We start from the raw sequence: 13,656 nt of genomic DNA, 5'->3' as shown, positions 1-13,656 counted from the left end.
CTAACTGCTTGCGAAATTTCGCATTGATACAACAGCGATTTAACAGATACAGACATGAAACATTCATATTTTACTATCTGTTAACGTTACGTACAGTGAAACATACTTTGGCACAGTTCTTGTAGGGTAAGTAGTGTTTCGTCGGCCCCTGCCCACATCAGGGCACCAGTTTTATTACGAGTTTTGTGCAGATTTAGGTTCATTAAGCCTTAGACCTTCAGAAATCAAGCGGGCCTTCTTGCAATATCTGTGATTTCCGTGGCTGTATTGATATTTGTACGAAAAATACCCAAAAATTGTCAAAAAATTCTGTTTTTGCCCTAAAATGGAGCCTTACCGATGTAAAGCGGCAAAAGGGCCGGTCACATTAGATATCACAGAGATATAATCTATTACTCCAGAAAATATGACTCAGTTAGACAGTCATTTCATTGTGGGCACAGACCCATTTTAATAACATCACATTTTTTACCAAAAATATGATTTTTTACCCAAAATTTTCATGATACGCAATTTCCGTGTCAATCATATTTTGAATACGTGTGAGTTACGTCAACTGGCCAAATTTTGTTGAAAACAGATAGTTATATCAAAAGTTACGGCCATATAACTGCTTGACTGGACAATCCGCAGGTGTCACAGGCCTTAAACTGCCTGAGTAATCTGCTGCGAAGTGGCATTTGATACTGGCATGGCTAAAAAGCGTAAGAAGTGATGTGTTTTTGGTGCGAATTGGTTTTGGGCCCGAGTTTCACTTCCTTGTATTTCTACGCGATGGAAGTGATTTGCTCGTTGACCCAGATTCACCGTCCATATGCGTTCTGTGAACCGTGTTGCTATGCCTCGCGTGTCGGGTTATTGTAAAAATTTCAGTGTTGCGATTTTATTTATTTTTTGCTTGACTAATCCTAGGTGTATTCTCTTTCCAACAATATCAGTCATTTCTATGACTATACATTTTTTTTTGTAGGTGCTGAGTTTATTTCCACGTCAAAATTCCCATTTTTTTGCATGCCTTTTACATGAAAAAACTTTCCTCCCCAAAAATTACTTAAAGTCGAGAGAGTAAAGAAACTGAAACCCAGCTGTTCTTAAAGCTGGAGCGATACCCTTCATTCCCATATACGGCTTTTCTGCTTTAGATTTATTTTCTTGAAGAGACGGCCTGTCGACTTGAAGGTGCGCAGCCTTGATTTCAGACCCCAAATAAACTGGGGTGTGCACCGTTAGGAATATCAAGTTGATGGATGGTGTTTCAAACTCTATAATCTCTAATCAATACCTTGAATACATTGCAATTTGAATCCAACATACTTGATATCCCTAAATACCTTGATCTTAAAAACAATGGAATCCGATATAAGTTACCCCACAGATAAAGGTGAACTAGCATTTTAAAATACAATAGAAAGGAAAGCAACTTACTGGATATGGTTGTAACGTATGTGGTTCTGCAACTTAACATGAAAAGAGAAAGAACAGATTGTAGTAAGTTACAGATTCTGAAGTGATACAAGTTTAAGGTGATACAACTATAATATGCCTTTCACAGTGATTATGCAATCAATGGTCAATATTGACAGATAAAGGCCAAATTACGTATCATCTGTCAATGCAAATTCAGCCATTTCTTAATACGTACACCACTGCACAAAATACACATCAAATTGTGATTTCAAATGTGATTTCTGTATGAAGTTCAGTTGTTTGCAGAAATTGCAATACTTTCGAATATCACATGAAACTAGGTTTAATGCATGTTACAATAATCAGAATTACTTCACATTTCCAACAAACGATATGTTATAAGCAATTTGAATATTAATGAGATTTGACAATGTGTGTGTCAGTACAACACTGCTTTTCTTTGACCTGGTAAAAAAAAACAGAGTCTTGCTTACTAGAAGGAAATAACAGATAACACTAATGTCTTACTCATCACTTTCACCACCTCAGGAAGCGGTTTGAAGACAAACTTTGACTCATCTATGAAGTTCTTATTGAACAGGAACACAAAGTTGTCATCCTTGCCCTGAAAAACATGACAAAGTTTGAATAAAAAAAGTACAGCAAAGAAGAGCAACTGGATATGATTTTGAATTCCGTAGAGAATTTATATGAGTTTTACATACTATTAGATACAATCCTTACTTTTAGTAAGTCCTTACTAATAGATCTTTAATTAAGTAATATGTTTCTTTGTGGATTGTATGAATTCCATAAAATCATCATGTATTCTGTATATAACTAAAACTACTATGCATTCCATAAAACACATATTCTGTAAAATTGCTATGTACTACTAGTAATCTAAAAGTAAGTATTAGCTCGACACCCCTGACATACTCGATTTTACCCGAGTCTGATGGGAAGAAACTCTTGTAAATTACCTTTCCCAAGAGTCAGTATTGGGGCATGGTAGAGGTTTGAACCCACAACACCTTGACTCTAGGGCTAACGGTCTAACCATAATGCCACATGAGACCACAAGACTACTTCTTTTCTGTATCTACATTATATCTGCATCTATAGCCCTTCGGGCCAATACGCCTGCTTTGCAGGCATGTGGCAGTGCAGCAGCTAGATGTAAATATGTGCACTAGGGGTGGGTACCAGTGGGAACCGGTTCTTGCTATACCGGTCCAGACAAACGGACCTGAAATAAAAATCAGTAGACCATATGTTAGACTGATTCGAAAATGAACAAATTATACCGGATGTGCTCACATGTTTTGGGGCTTACACGTCCAAGCAAATAATCAACTGAGTTGATAATTTTTACCAAGTTTCCACAGTCAAACTGTAACATTCTGTCACCGATCTCTGTATCCAGATCTCTCAGCTGTGGTCTTCTGGAATGATGACTCAGGCCCGATGAGGTACTGCTTACGGTTTATTCAATCGTCCACAAGACCCTCTGTGCCTTGTGGAGGTATCTCTCTTCAGGTTCCTCTAACCGTCTCCTGACGCTACGCATGCGTGTTAGTGTCTAGCTCATGAATATTAACCCTACAGCTCATTACTATTAAACACTTGTCACATCCCCTTTTCTTTAGATCTTTTCACATATTTGACACTCAGGTTTCAGTTCTTATACAATCAATGTGTCTATAGTTCAGTTTCTTTCTCAGATCTTTCACGATCTAAAGTTCTTGTGTTCTGCTGATCGGGAGTCTCTCTCATGGTTAGTTAGTCGGTTAGTTAGTCAATTCTTGAGTTAATTGTTCATGCATTACTGTTCATGCATTACTCGCGAACGTAGTCCTTCAGATGCACTGGAGGTCGAACTGCTCGTCCGGACCGTGTCGTCATCTGTTGTCCAGCTGTGTCGTCTTTCACTGCTGTCTCTGCTGGTGGTGTTGTCGTCGTTGTTGTTGGTTCGTCGTTGACCGTTGGTTCTGGAGCATCTCCTTGGTCAACGTCGTCAGTTCCCACTGTTGCTGGTGGGGTTTCCGGTGTCTTCCGCAGATGTCGTCTGTTTCTGCGGTACACTCCTCCATCTTCGGTTTCTACTTCAAATGATCGGTTCCCTACTTCTGCTACCACCGTGCCTTTCTTCCAGCGATTGGTGTTTCTTCCATGTGGCTGACATCGCACAGCGTCTCCAATGCTCAACCTTGGCAGATCTCGCGCCTGCCTATTGTAGTAGCGGCGTTGTTTTTCTTTCTCTTTCTGGATCTTCTGTGGGATTTCCTTGGGCACGTCTGGTTCCAACAATGCTGTTGGCATTGTTGTCTTGGTTCTTCTGGCAAACAGTCGCTGTACTGGACTGCTACCAATTCCTTGTGTTGGTGTGTTTCTGAAATCCAACAATGCAAGGTACGGGTCTGTGTTCCCGATCCAGGCTTTCTCCATCAGCTGCTTGGCTGTCTTCACTGAATTCTCCACTTTCCCATTGCTTTGTGGATAACCTGGTGACGAGGTCTGGTGTGTAAAGTTCCATTCTTGTGTGAACTTCTCGAACTCAGCAGCTGCGAACTGTGGGCCATTGTCGCTGAACACTACATCCGGTATGCCATGTCTGGAGAACTGCGTCTTCAGCTTCTTTATGATTGTGGTGGCTCGTGTGTTTTCGCATGTGTCTATCTCAAAGAAATTTGAGTAATAGTCCACTGTGATCAAGTAGTCTCTGTCTTTGAACTGGAAGAGATCTACTCCCACTCGCTCCCACGGTCTCTTCGGCACCGGGTGTGGTTGTAGTGTTTCCTTCTGCTGCTTGCTGCCCACAGTTTGGCACACGTCACATTTGCTGACGTAATCTCTCACTTCGGCGTTCATGCCGGGCCAAAACACACACTCTCTCGCATTCCTCAGGCATGCTTCAATGCCCATGTGCGATGCGTGTATCCTCTGCAACATCTTCTTTCTCAGCGTCAGTGGCACTGCCAGGCCCTTCAGCACGATGCCGTCATGGAGGGTTAGCTCATCCCTTATGTGAAAGTAAGGCATCAATCTTGCCGGGATTCTTCCCTTCTCTGGAAATCCTTCTCTTATGTACTGCATCAGCTTCTGCATGTCTGCATCTCCGCTGGTATGCTCGCGAATATCTTCTATCGTTGGCGTTGAGATGAACTCACTGATTGCGTTCACTTGCTCAGCATCCATCTCGGTCTTGCTTCTTCTTCCGTCATCTGGTGGGTATGCGCGACTTAGCGTGTCAGCTAGGTAGAGTTCTTTTCCTGGTTTATAACTCACCTTTACATTGTATTGTTGCAAACGCATCATCATGCGCTGCAATCTCTTTGGTGCTGCATGAAGTGGCTTCAGTACAATCATCTCTAGCGGCTTATGATCGGTCTGCACATTCACTTCTCGTCCGTAGGTGTACTGATGAAACCTCTCCAGACCAAACACTACTCCGAGCATCTCCTTCTCAATTTGGGCATACCTCGTCTCCGTGTCGGTCAGAGCTCTACTAGCATACGCAACAGGCTGGCCATTCTGCATGATGGCTGCTCCCAGTCCCGTGCTCGATGCATCTGTCTGGAGCGTCAGCTCTTCAGTTGTGTCGTAGTACTTCAGCACTGGTGCCGTGGACACCATCTTCTTCAGGGTTTCCAGTATCTTCTCGTGTGCGTCCAGCCACACAAACTCGCTGTCTTTCACAGTCGGCTTCCTCAAAGGCTCACATATGTTGCTGAGCTTTGGTAAGAACTTGGCTAGGTACGTCACAAAACCAATCAGGCGTTGCACTCCTTGTGCGTCAGTTGGTCGGGGCATCTGGGTTATTGCTGTGACTTTGGAGGGGTCCAGCTTCAGCCCTTGGCTTGTGATTAGGTGACCATGGAACGGAACCTCTTGCTCTCTGAGCTTGACCTTGTCTGGATTCAGCTTCAGACTGCGCTCTCTGCATCTCTGCATGAGGCTTCTCAGGTTCCTGTCATGATCTGAGGTGGCTTCCGCCAGGGTTTCTCCTTCTCCCCAGACCAAGATGTCATCCACCACGGGCTTCACGCCTGCTAGACCTTCTAACGTCTGGTCCAGGCGTCTCTGGAATTCCTCTGGGGACGATTTAATCCCAAAGGGGAGGCGTTTCCACTTATAGCGTCCATTGGGAGTGTTGAACGTCGTCAGAACTGAGCTTTCTTCGTCCAATGCTACTTGCCAATAGCCATTCTTGGCATCAAGGACACTGAACACCTTGGCTTTACTTAGCTCTGGGATTATATCTTCAATCGTCGGTGCTGGATAATGACTTCTCTTGAGGGCTTCATTTAGGTCCCTTGGGTCAATGCAAATTCGCAGCTTTCCCGATGGCTTCCTCACGGTGACCAGGCTTGACACCCATGGTGTTGGTACTGTCACCGGTTCAATGACTCCTTCTCTCGTCATTCTGTCTAGCTCCGTCTTGAGCTGCTCCTTTATTGCTACGGGCACTCTTCTTGGTGGGTGGACCTTAGGTGTGATGCTGTCATCTGTTTCTAGATGACATTCTCCTGGCAGCCTTCCTAACCCAGTGAATACATCTTTGTACTCTTGGATCAGACTCTCCTTTGTCAACGGCTTGTTGACCGTGCTTGTCTCATCCATGGGTATGCTACCACGGATCGCTAGGATTCTATCTTAATGAACAGTCACTACTCCAATCTGCTGTATGGCGTTCGCTCCAAGCAACGGCATACTGTCTGAGTCAATGACCACAAAGTTCACCACATACCTCTTCTCAGTCTTGGGGTTGATCATCTTCAGGTCAGTCTCTCCCTCTGACACTATCTCTGAGTTATTGTACATCTTCAACACTCTCCGTGCTCCACTTGTCTTGTACTGTATCTTGTTTCTGAGCAATGTCTGCTTCGGCATCACATTACACGTTGCTCCGAGGTCAAGCTGAAAGTTGACCATGCGTCCTTCTAACTTCATCTTAGCATGCACTTGCTTTGCATACTTTGGGTGGGACATACTGAACGTGTTCTCGGTGCGTAGTCTTGCATCTGTGATGGTCATCACATAGTCATCTTCTTCCAGAGCGTGGACTTTTGTCTTCCTGGCGTGACCTTGTGCCTTCCCAACCTGTCGAGGTTTCTTATCGGCACTCTTACACACCTTTGCGAAATGATTTTGGCCTTTACATTTCAAGCACTGTTTTCCATACGCTGGACAAGCCTCTCTCTGCTGTCGGTGCTTCTTTCCACAGTACCTACAGTTGGTCATGGGCTTCTGGGGTGTTGCCTGTGCTCTCTGTTGGACAGCATGTACGGCCGTTGGCTCTATCATCCTCACATTTTGCATCTCTGATGCACGGCATATCTCCTCACATTTGTCGAGGGTCAAGTCTTTCTCACGCAGTAGTCTCTCCCTTATCTTGGCATCGTTGATTCCACAAATGATCCTGTCTCGGATCAGTGACTCCTCGATCGCTCCAAACCCGCAATCTTTTGCTAGGTTTCGGAGATGAGTGGCGTATGTGTCAAACGCTTCACCCGCTTGCTGTGCTCTGGTAAAGAACTTGTACCTTTCAATGGTTTCGTTTTGTTTTGGGTTGCAGTATTTGTCGAATGCTTCCACAATCTGTTCGACGGTTTGTTCTTCTTTGGCAACCGCCACCATGTTCCCATCATTATCTGCCTTTTGGATGGACAAGGTATCATGGACTTTACGTGCCTGGTCACCCATAAGATACCGCAACGTTTTTCTGCGTTTCTTGGCATCCTCTGACACAGTCAGGTCAATGTACAGTAGTGCCTCCTCCTTCCATTTCTTCCACTCTACGTTAAGATTCCTTGCATTAATATCTAGGCAGGCTGGCTGTCTTAAGCTACTGCCTTCCGCCATTGTTTTTAAGTTGTCAAGTTGTAAGTGGACCTAACGAGACAGTGATGGACAGGGCTTCCAGCAACTTTGACCCAGCCTGACTCTAGTTAGAGCTGTCAGATTCCAGACATTGGAATGCCTGCCCGACTTCCTGGGACTGCTTGAAAACAATGGATCTTTGAGTGAGGAGGGGCCTACCTCGTTTTTCGTCTTCTCTTGACCGTCGTGTCTTTTCAACGCGTGTGGACTTGAATCCGGCTTCTGACACCATGTAACATTCTGTCACCGATCTCTGTATCCAGATCTCTCAGCTGTGGTCTTCTGGAATGATGACTCAGGCCCGATGAGGTACTGCTTACGGTTTATTCAATCGTCCACAAGACCCTCTGTGCCTTGTGGAGGTATCTCTCTTCAGGTTCCTCTAACCGTCTCCTGACGCTACGCATGCGTGTTAGTGTCTAGCTCATGAATATTAACCCTAGAGCTCATTACTATTAAACACTTGTCACAAAACTTGGTCTAAAATGGACTCTGAGGCAGTTAGTGTTGTTTACATAACGTAAGGTTACCAGTTTACGGTCGATTTGTTAATAATGCCGTTTTATGGAAAGCGCGCAGGTCGGGAAGTGAAAAGCTGTCCTTAATTGGAAGACATCAAAGTCGGTCTGCGTCAAGCTCTGTGTGGCATCATATTTCTTCTGAGGATTTCTCGCCGTACGAGCGTCTTTAATAAACAAGTCTGCAGCCAAGAATTCTTCCAGGGTGACCAATTTACGGTCAGTTGGGTGTTTCTCCATGAGGTTATTTTCCTAAAGGACATATATCTGATCATTTCCCCCACGTAGTTCACTGAGATAACACAATGGATAAATTGTTTACATATGGCCATGCCGCCACTTTGCATCGCCGCTAAACGTTATCGGTAAGTCATCTTTGCCCCAACAGAACGCCACTCAGAGCGCCATGCTGTTCGACAACTTGCACAATGCTACTCATAATAATGGCAACGCATTTGGATGTTATTATCACCTGTATAGATAGGAACTGGCCTTTGAAATGCGTTCAGTATACATGTGGCTTGCTCACGCCTTGCCCTCCCCACATAAATTAGCCCCAACAGCGCCCCTTGCGACAATTTCGTGCTCTCCAGTGCACCAAGCTTTAACGGGCAAGTCACGTGATGCAACATGGCGTTCGAAAACTACCCGCTCGGCGAGGACAGTCACTTGTTTTTATGCAGTTTATAAGAGTTTCCTTGGACAACATACATAAAATCACCATGCATTCTTGAGATAAGAACTCCAGGTTTGGTTTGAGGTGATGTTTCAAGTCATAAAGAGTTTGTTGGATTTTAAAGAGGGGACGAAAATAGCCGTCTAGAATTACGATCAGAACCGGGTCATCTGTAATAGTGTTGTGCGCACTCAAGCGTAAATGTAAATTGTTGTCGGACTTTTCAGACGTGATTTGCTGGATGCAAAGTTATAGGATAAATAAGGCAAGACACATAGATGATATAAACGTACTTCTTTCCTACTCAAGAGAATTTTCTTTTTTACAATTGACCTCGAAGTCTGCATCCACCAATAAGTGACCGTAAACTGGTCCTGCACGTAAACTGGTAACCTTACGTTACATGTAAAGAGAGGATTTTAAAACGCCAATGGATGTTGGATACTCCACCAAACAGAATCTTTTGCTGGCAAAATGGACCACAGTTTTGAGTATAATAGGTTCACAGATAATTAGGTCTGGTTCAGGTCCAGACCTGGACCTGATCCTCTGGACCTGGACCGTACCTGTACTTTAATTTTTTGTACCAGTAGCCACCCCTAATGTACACTGAGTGGCCTGTCAGACCTATCTTCTTCTTTCAATTAAGGCAGCCGCCTTCAACTAATTGAAGATTACGCTGCCTGTAATGTGAACGTCTACTGCGCATGCGAAGCGTGGAAAATAACAAACAGAGTATTGTAACGGGGAGGGAGAAAGGGAGTGGAGGGAGCTATATTTTGTAATTTGAAACTGTCTAGAGTGGCGCATTCCAGTCCTTCACGGTTCTGGGGAAGAAGGCATACTGTCTGTAGTTGGTAGTTGGACCTATCTTTTGCATGTCTAGTTTTTACACAACTGCAGTACTCACAGGTTCCTCCCAGCACTGGGAGACTTTGCCATTCGGATCAGGTGACATGCCAGTGGAAAACATCAGCTCTTGATGTTCTACAGGCATTTGTGTTTCCAGTGCCAGCCGGATCATCAGGGACTCCACAGTCTCATCCTCCTCTACTGGGTAGGAGTACAGCTGCCCTGTGTGCATGTCAAGCACATGGACAATCTGCAACAAGGACACAGTTGTTGGGAATTTCTCAGCTTGATGGAGCAAGGAGCTTTTATATCAGCTGATATAAAAGCTCCTTGGATGGAAGGAATAGAGTCATATTCAAGTTGTCCTCAAGAAGAAAACAAGCAGAACCAGCCAGAATGAATTTGCAAAATTTGTGCCACATTCGGGTGATCAGAATGTTTTGAATAATGTTGGAATGCCTTTGAATGTGGTCGTGCTGCAGTTAGAATAGTTAGAATACACTTAGAATGCTGTTCGATATTTCTGCACCTTAAATGCACCTCAAAAATTTTGAGCATGACAAAAACATTCAGGATGGCCACAAGAAATATCTGGAATGCAGTGAGAATTTCCAGAATACACAACAAATTCCCAGGAATTATACAAAGAATTTTATTCTGACGGCAAATTCCAGCTCATTCCGATTCTCGTGTGAAGGGGCCTTTAGGAAATGAATGTAGCAGGTAAAGGTGATTTTGAACAGTACTTGCACCAGTACACTGGGGGTATACTGAAGTGTGACTTAGGTTTTGGGTCATTACAACTTGAGAAGGATCAGAGGACTGATCGAAAGCTTGTTGGTAAGCGCTTTATTTTGTGTACGGATATAAAGTCTTAAAATTGTATCATTAAGAAAAAGAACAATTTAATGCTCTTGACCTTGAGGTCCAAGATGGAGTCCAGAAGTTCGAAACACGTTGCTCTGTTGTTGCCACCACCACCCCTGCCCTGCGGCTCCCATCTCAGCATCAGCTGCAGCCAGGACTCAAAACGCTCCACCAGCGGCTGGCACAGGTGGTGAGGGGCAGGGATGTCAGATGCCAGCTTGATTTCACCTACAGATCAAACCATTCACCTACAGATCAAACCATTCACCTGCAGATCAAACCATTCATCTACAGATCAAACCATTCACCTACAGATCAAACCAATTACCTACAGATCAAACCATCACCTATAGATCAAACCATTTGCCTACCAATTAAATCATCGCTTACAGATCCAAATATTCACTTTCATCTACAGATTAAATCATTCAAAATAACAATCTGTTGAGCAAATGCTTTGAAATCACTTCACTTTGTAAGTTATGTGAAAAAAAAACAGTTTGTAATATTTTGCTAAGAGTTTCTGGCATACAATGTAGCTAGTGGCAAGAAACAAAATGGACAATGGGAAATTCCCACACAAAAAAGGAGGATACAAGAGAGTATCTTTAGAACTGTAACTTTCAGATACTGTATTTAACCAAAGCAACTAACTTTTGGCACATCTAATTCTATGATACAACGGAGGGAGAAAATCACCTGGAGTGTCTAGAATTACTACTTTTGCATGAAATTAAGAAAACAGTCTTATCCATGCAAGCTTTATCAAGAACGTCTTCAACTATCTGAAGTGTGCATAACTCAGGAATTACTGAATGTTGCTTCAGTAGACAGGAGTAGGTAGAATTATAAGAGTTGATTTATAACATAGATTATCACAGTTAGTTACTGTAACTGTTCTAAAAACATGACCCTTTTCTAACTCAACAAACCTGTCCTTTCTTCATAAGCCCTGATATGTGTGTCCTGCTTCCTTCTCTTCACCTCAAGATGCCTGCAAAACAGAGGCCAATTTTCCTTTTTAGACTGGATAATTACACAATACAATACAATACTAACAGGCTTATTATACTGGGGAAATGCCCATGACAAGCACAAATAACAATACGCAAATTTGGCTTTACATGTAAGTCCTGTGCTAAGGACTGCAACCCTTTCCAGTAGTGTGTATTGTTGGATGAGTGTCACAGTCGGGATTCATACTCAATGACACGGCTTTTGGTCCAAAGGCAGGATCGCTAACCACTGGACTACACAACACTGAAGACAGAGGACAAAGTATTTGCGAAAGAAAGTTCCTCACCATTGAACAGGGTTCCTGTTGGGTAGGAATGGTCGGGAACCTGTGATACACTCAAACACCAGTGTGCCAAAACTCCAGTAGTCAACCGTTCTGGTGTACCTCTGACTAGCAAAGAGCTCAGGCGCCTGCAAGACAATTATAGTTAATTGATGAATCGTTACTTTGACATTTCTACTTGTTTAGTTTTCTACTAGAATTTTTTATATCATGTCGTATATTTGGATGACAAAAGCAACATTTAAGATCCTTCGAAAAGGAAAAATGAATCATATCATTTCGGGGCGGGTTACTCAAAGTCCACCCTTTCTCTCCTCAGTAACGTCCTACATCCCTTATGTTTGTAAAGTCCACAGCCTGCATACTATAATAATGGATGGATCACGCCACAGGGCGTTATCCACGGGAATTGCACCCACGGGCGTCACTACCACGTGACCGCGAGACTATACGAGACTCTACGAGAATAAACTCGAGGCGGGAAGCTCGAGACACGGCCGGCTTCTATACGTAAACAATCCCGTAAACAGTCGCGAATAAGTCGTTTGCCGCCTTCTCCTCGTCACAAGATGCTCAGTGCCGGAAGAAGAAAGACTCGTCCGCCGGCGAGATATACCAGCGGGGCGGAGTATCTTCTCCCAAGAGCGAATCGGCCGGAACAACCGACAACGACTACAACAACACCGACTCGTACTCGCCTACCTTCGTCTACGCCAAAAACTCAGGCGGAGACCGAGCTGGAAGCAGAGATATTGAGCGTCTCTCGCGACTTGGAGCTGTTGCAGGCCGACTTAGCTATACTGGGATCTCAACAGCGCGAAAACACCCGAAGAGCACCCCTTCCCCCTAACCTTGTCGTGACCCAAGATGGCGGCGCCCAAGGCGGAGAAGCCCAACGCATCCAGCGCACGCGCACTACGCTCGCGCTGGATTTGTCCCAGGAGCCTTTGCGGCCCAAGATGGCGGCCCCCGTACTGTAAACAATGGAGTTCCGAGTCGTGGAGGACTCACAGCGCCAAGCGGCACGGACGCGTACCCCACTGCAAAGGAAGTGAGGGCTTTACACCGTCTCTACGGCCCTGAGGTTGCTCCAGACGCAAGGCAGACACAGTCGGGGTACGGTAGCTATCCCCAGGCACCAAGGACGAACGCCCCTCCTCCTTACCCAGAGTACGATCGCCGCTGGGACGACGGCCACGCACAACGATTCGCAAGTTCTCCCCAAGGTAAGAAGAAGTTAGTGAGCGGCTTGGCACGAAAATCGTATGACGAAATCAAGCGGGAGGTAAGGTGGCACCATGAATTCATCTTTTCTACATCAGCGGAAATGAAACACAACAATTTGACATGGTTCCAGTTGATCTCGGGAGAAATGGCCATCATACTAAGTCTGAACACAATCCCCATGGAAAGTTACAACAGGGGACACATCCTACGGACATTGATGTTAGATATTCCCATATACACGTTTGAAGGGGTTCGTAATTTCTACAAGACACTGTTCCAACATGTCGAACACGGTTTTATAGAGATAGACAGTTCAATCACAATGGTGCAGGTTTCCGAGCTGAAGGCGGAGTACCTCCGCAGACCAGAGCCTAAATCAGTTACCAAACCTGCGGTTCCTGCCCCAGCCACACAATCTGCAAGGAATGAGATTAGCGGCTTTTGCTTCAAGTACCAGAACGGCAATTGCCCTTTCTCTAGCGGTCACACCGCTCCATCAGGGCAACCGTTGTCCCACGTGTGCAAGTTCTGCTCAAGATATCGGCCAGAGGTTGACGGGCACCATCCGGCAACGGATTGTCCCTACAAGAGCAAGGAAGCACGGGAGGCCTACGCAGCCACAAGGCAGCCAAGGGTCTGACTAGGCCTATGTCACAGGACAGATTTACCGGACTTGACAAACGCTTGTTTAACCGACTCAGAGTACCGTACAACTCACGAAGGGGCCCACATAAACCTCCCAGTTCTCGGACAGGTGACACACCTCACAGCGGGTCACACGGCGTTAGCTCCCAGCGACTTCAAGGCCAGCTCTGGCTCTGTCGGCATCCCGTTCCTGGACACGGTTCCTAAGTCTTCTTCACAGCGGACAGTACAGTCACAGAAGACTAGCATCCCATACCGCGGTCTTCAGGCAGCGCCATTCC

General features: G+C 44.9%; 1 protein-coding gene across 4 annotated transcripts in view; it reads right to left on the bottom strand.

The window, feature by feature from the left end:
* LOC118411310 (inhibitor of nuclear factor kappa-B kinase subunit alpha-like) overlaps positions 1-13,656 on the bottom strand; it is a 32,832-nt gene that overhangs the window by 11,038 nt on the left and 8,138 nt on the right. For all 4 annotated transcript variants that reach the window (XM_035813508.1, XM_035813507.1, XM_035813505.1 and 1 more), the window contains 6 exons: positions 11,507-11,631; positions 11,136-11,197; positions 10,256-10,431; positions 9,395-9,586; positions 1,936-2,032; positions 1,426-1,457 (listed from right to left, as the gene is read on the bottom strand). In XM_035813508.1, coding sequence (XP_035669401.1) covers positions 1,426-1,457; positions 1,936-2,032; positions 9,395-9,586; positions 10,256-10,431; positions 11,136-11,197; positions 11,507-11,631 — 684 coding nt within the window. The remainder of the gene's footprint in view (positions 1-1,425; positions 1,458-1,935; positions 2,033-9,394; positions 9,587-10,255; positions 10,432-11,135; positions 11,198-11,506; positions 11,632-13,656) is intronic.

Source organism: Branchiostoma floridae, chromosome 3, assembly GCF_000003815.2.
Source record: "Branchiostoma floridae strain S238N-H82 chromosome 3, Bfl_VNyyK, whole genome shotgun sequence".
Taxonomy (NCBI): Eukaryota; Metazoa; Chordata; class Leptocardii; order Amphioxiformes; family Branchiostomatidae; genus Branchiostoma; species Branchiostoma floridae.
Note: the sequence above shows the minus strand (reverse complement) of the source record. Positions and strands in the feature narration are given on the sequence as shown.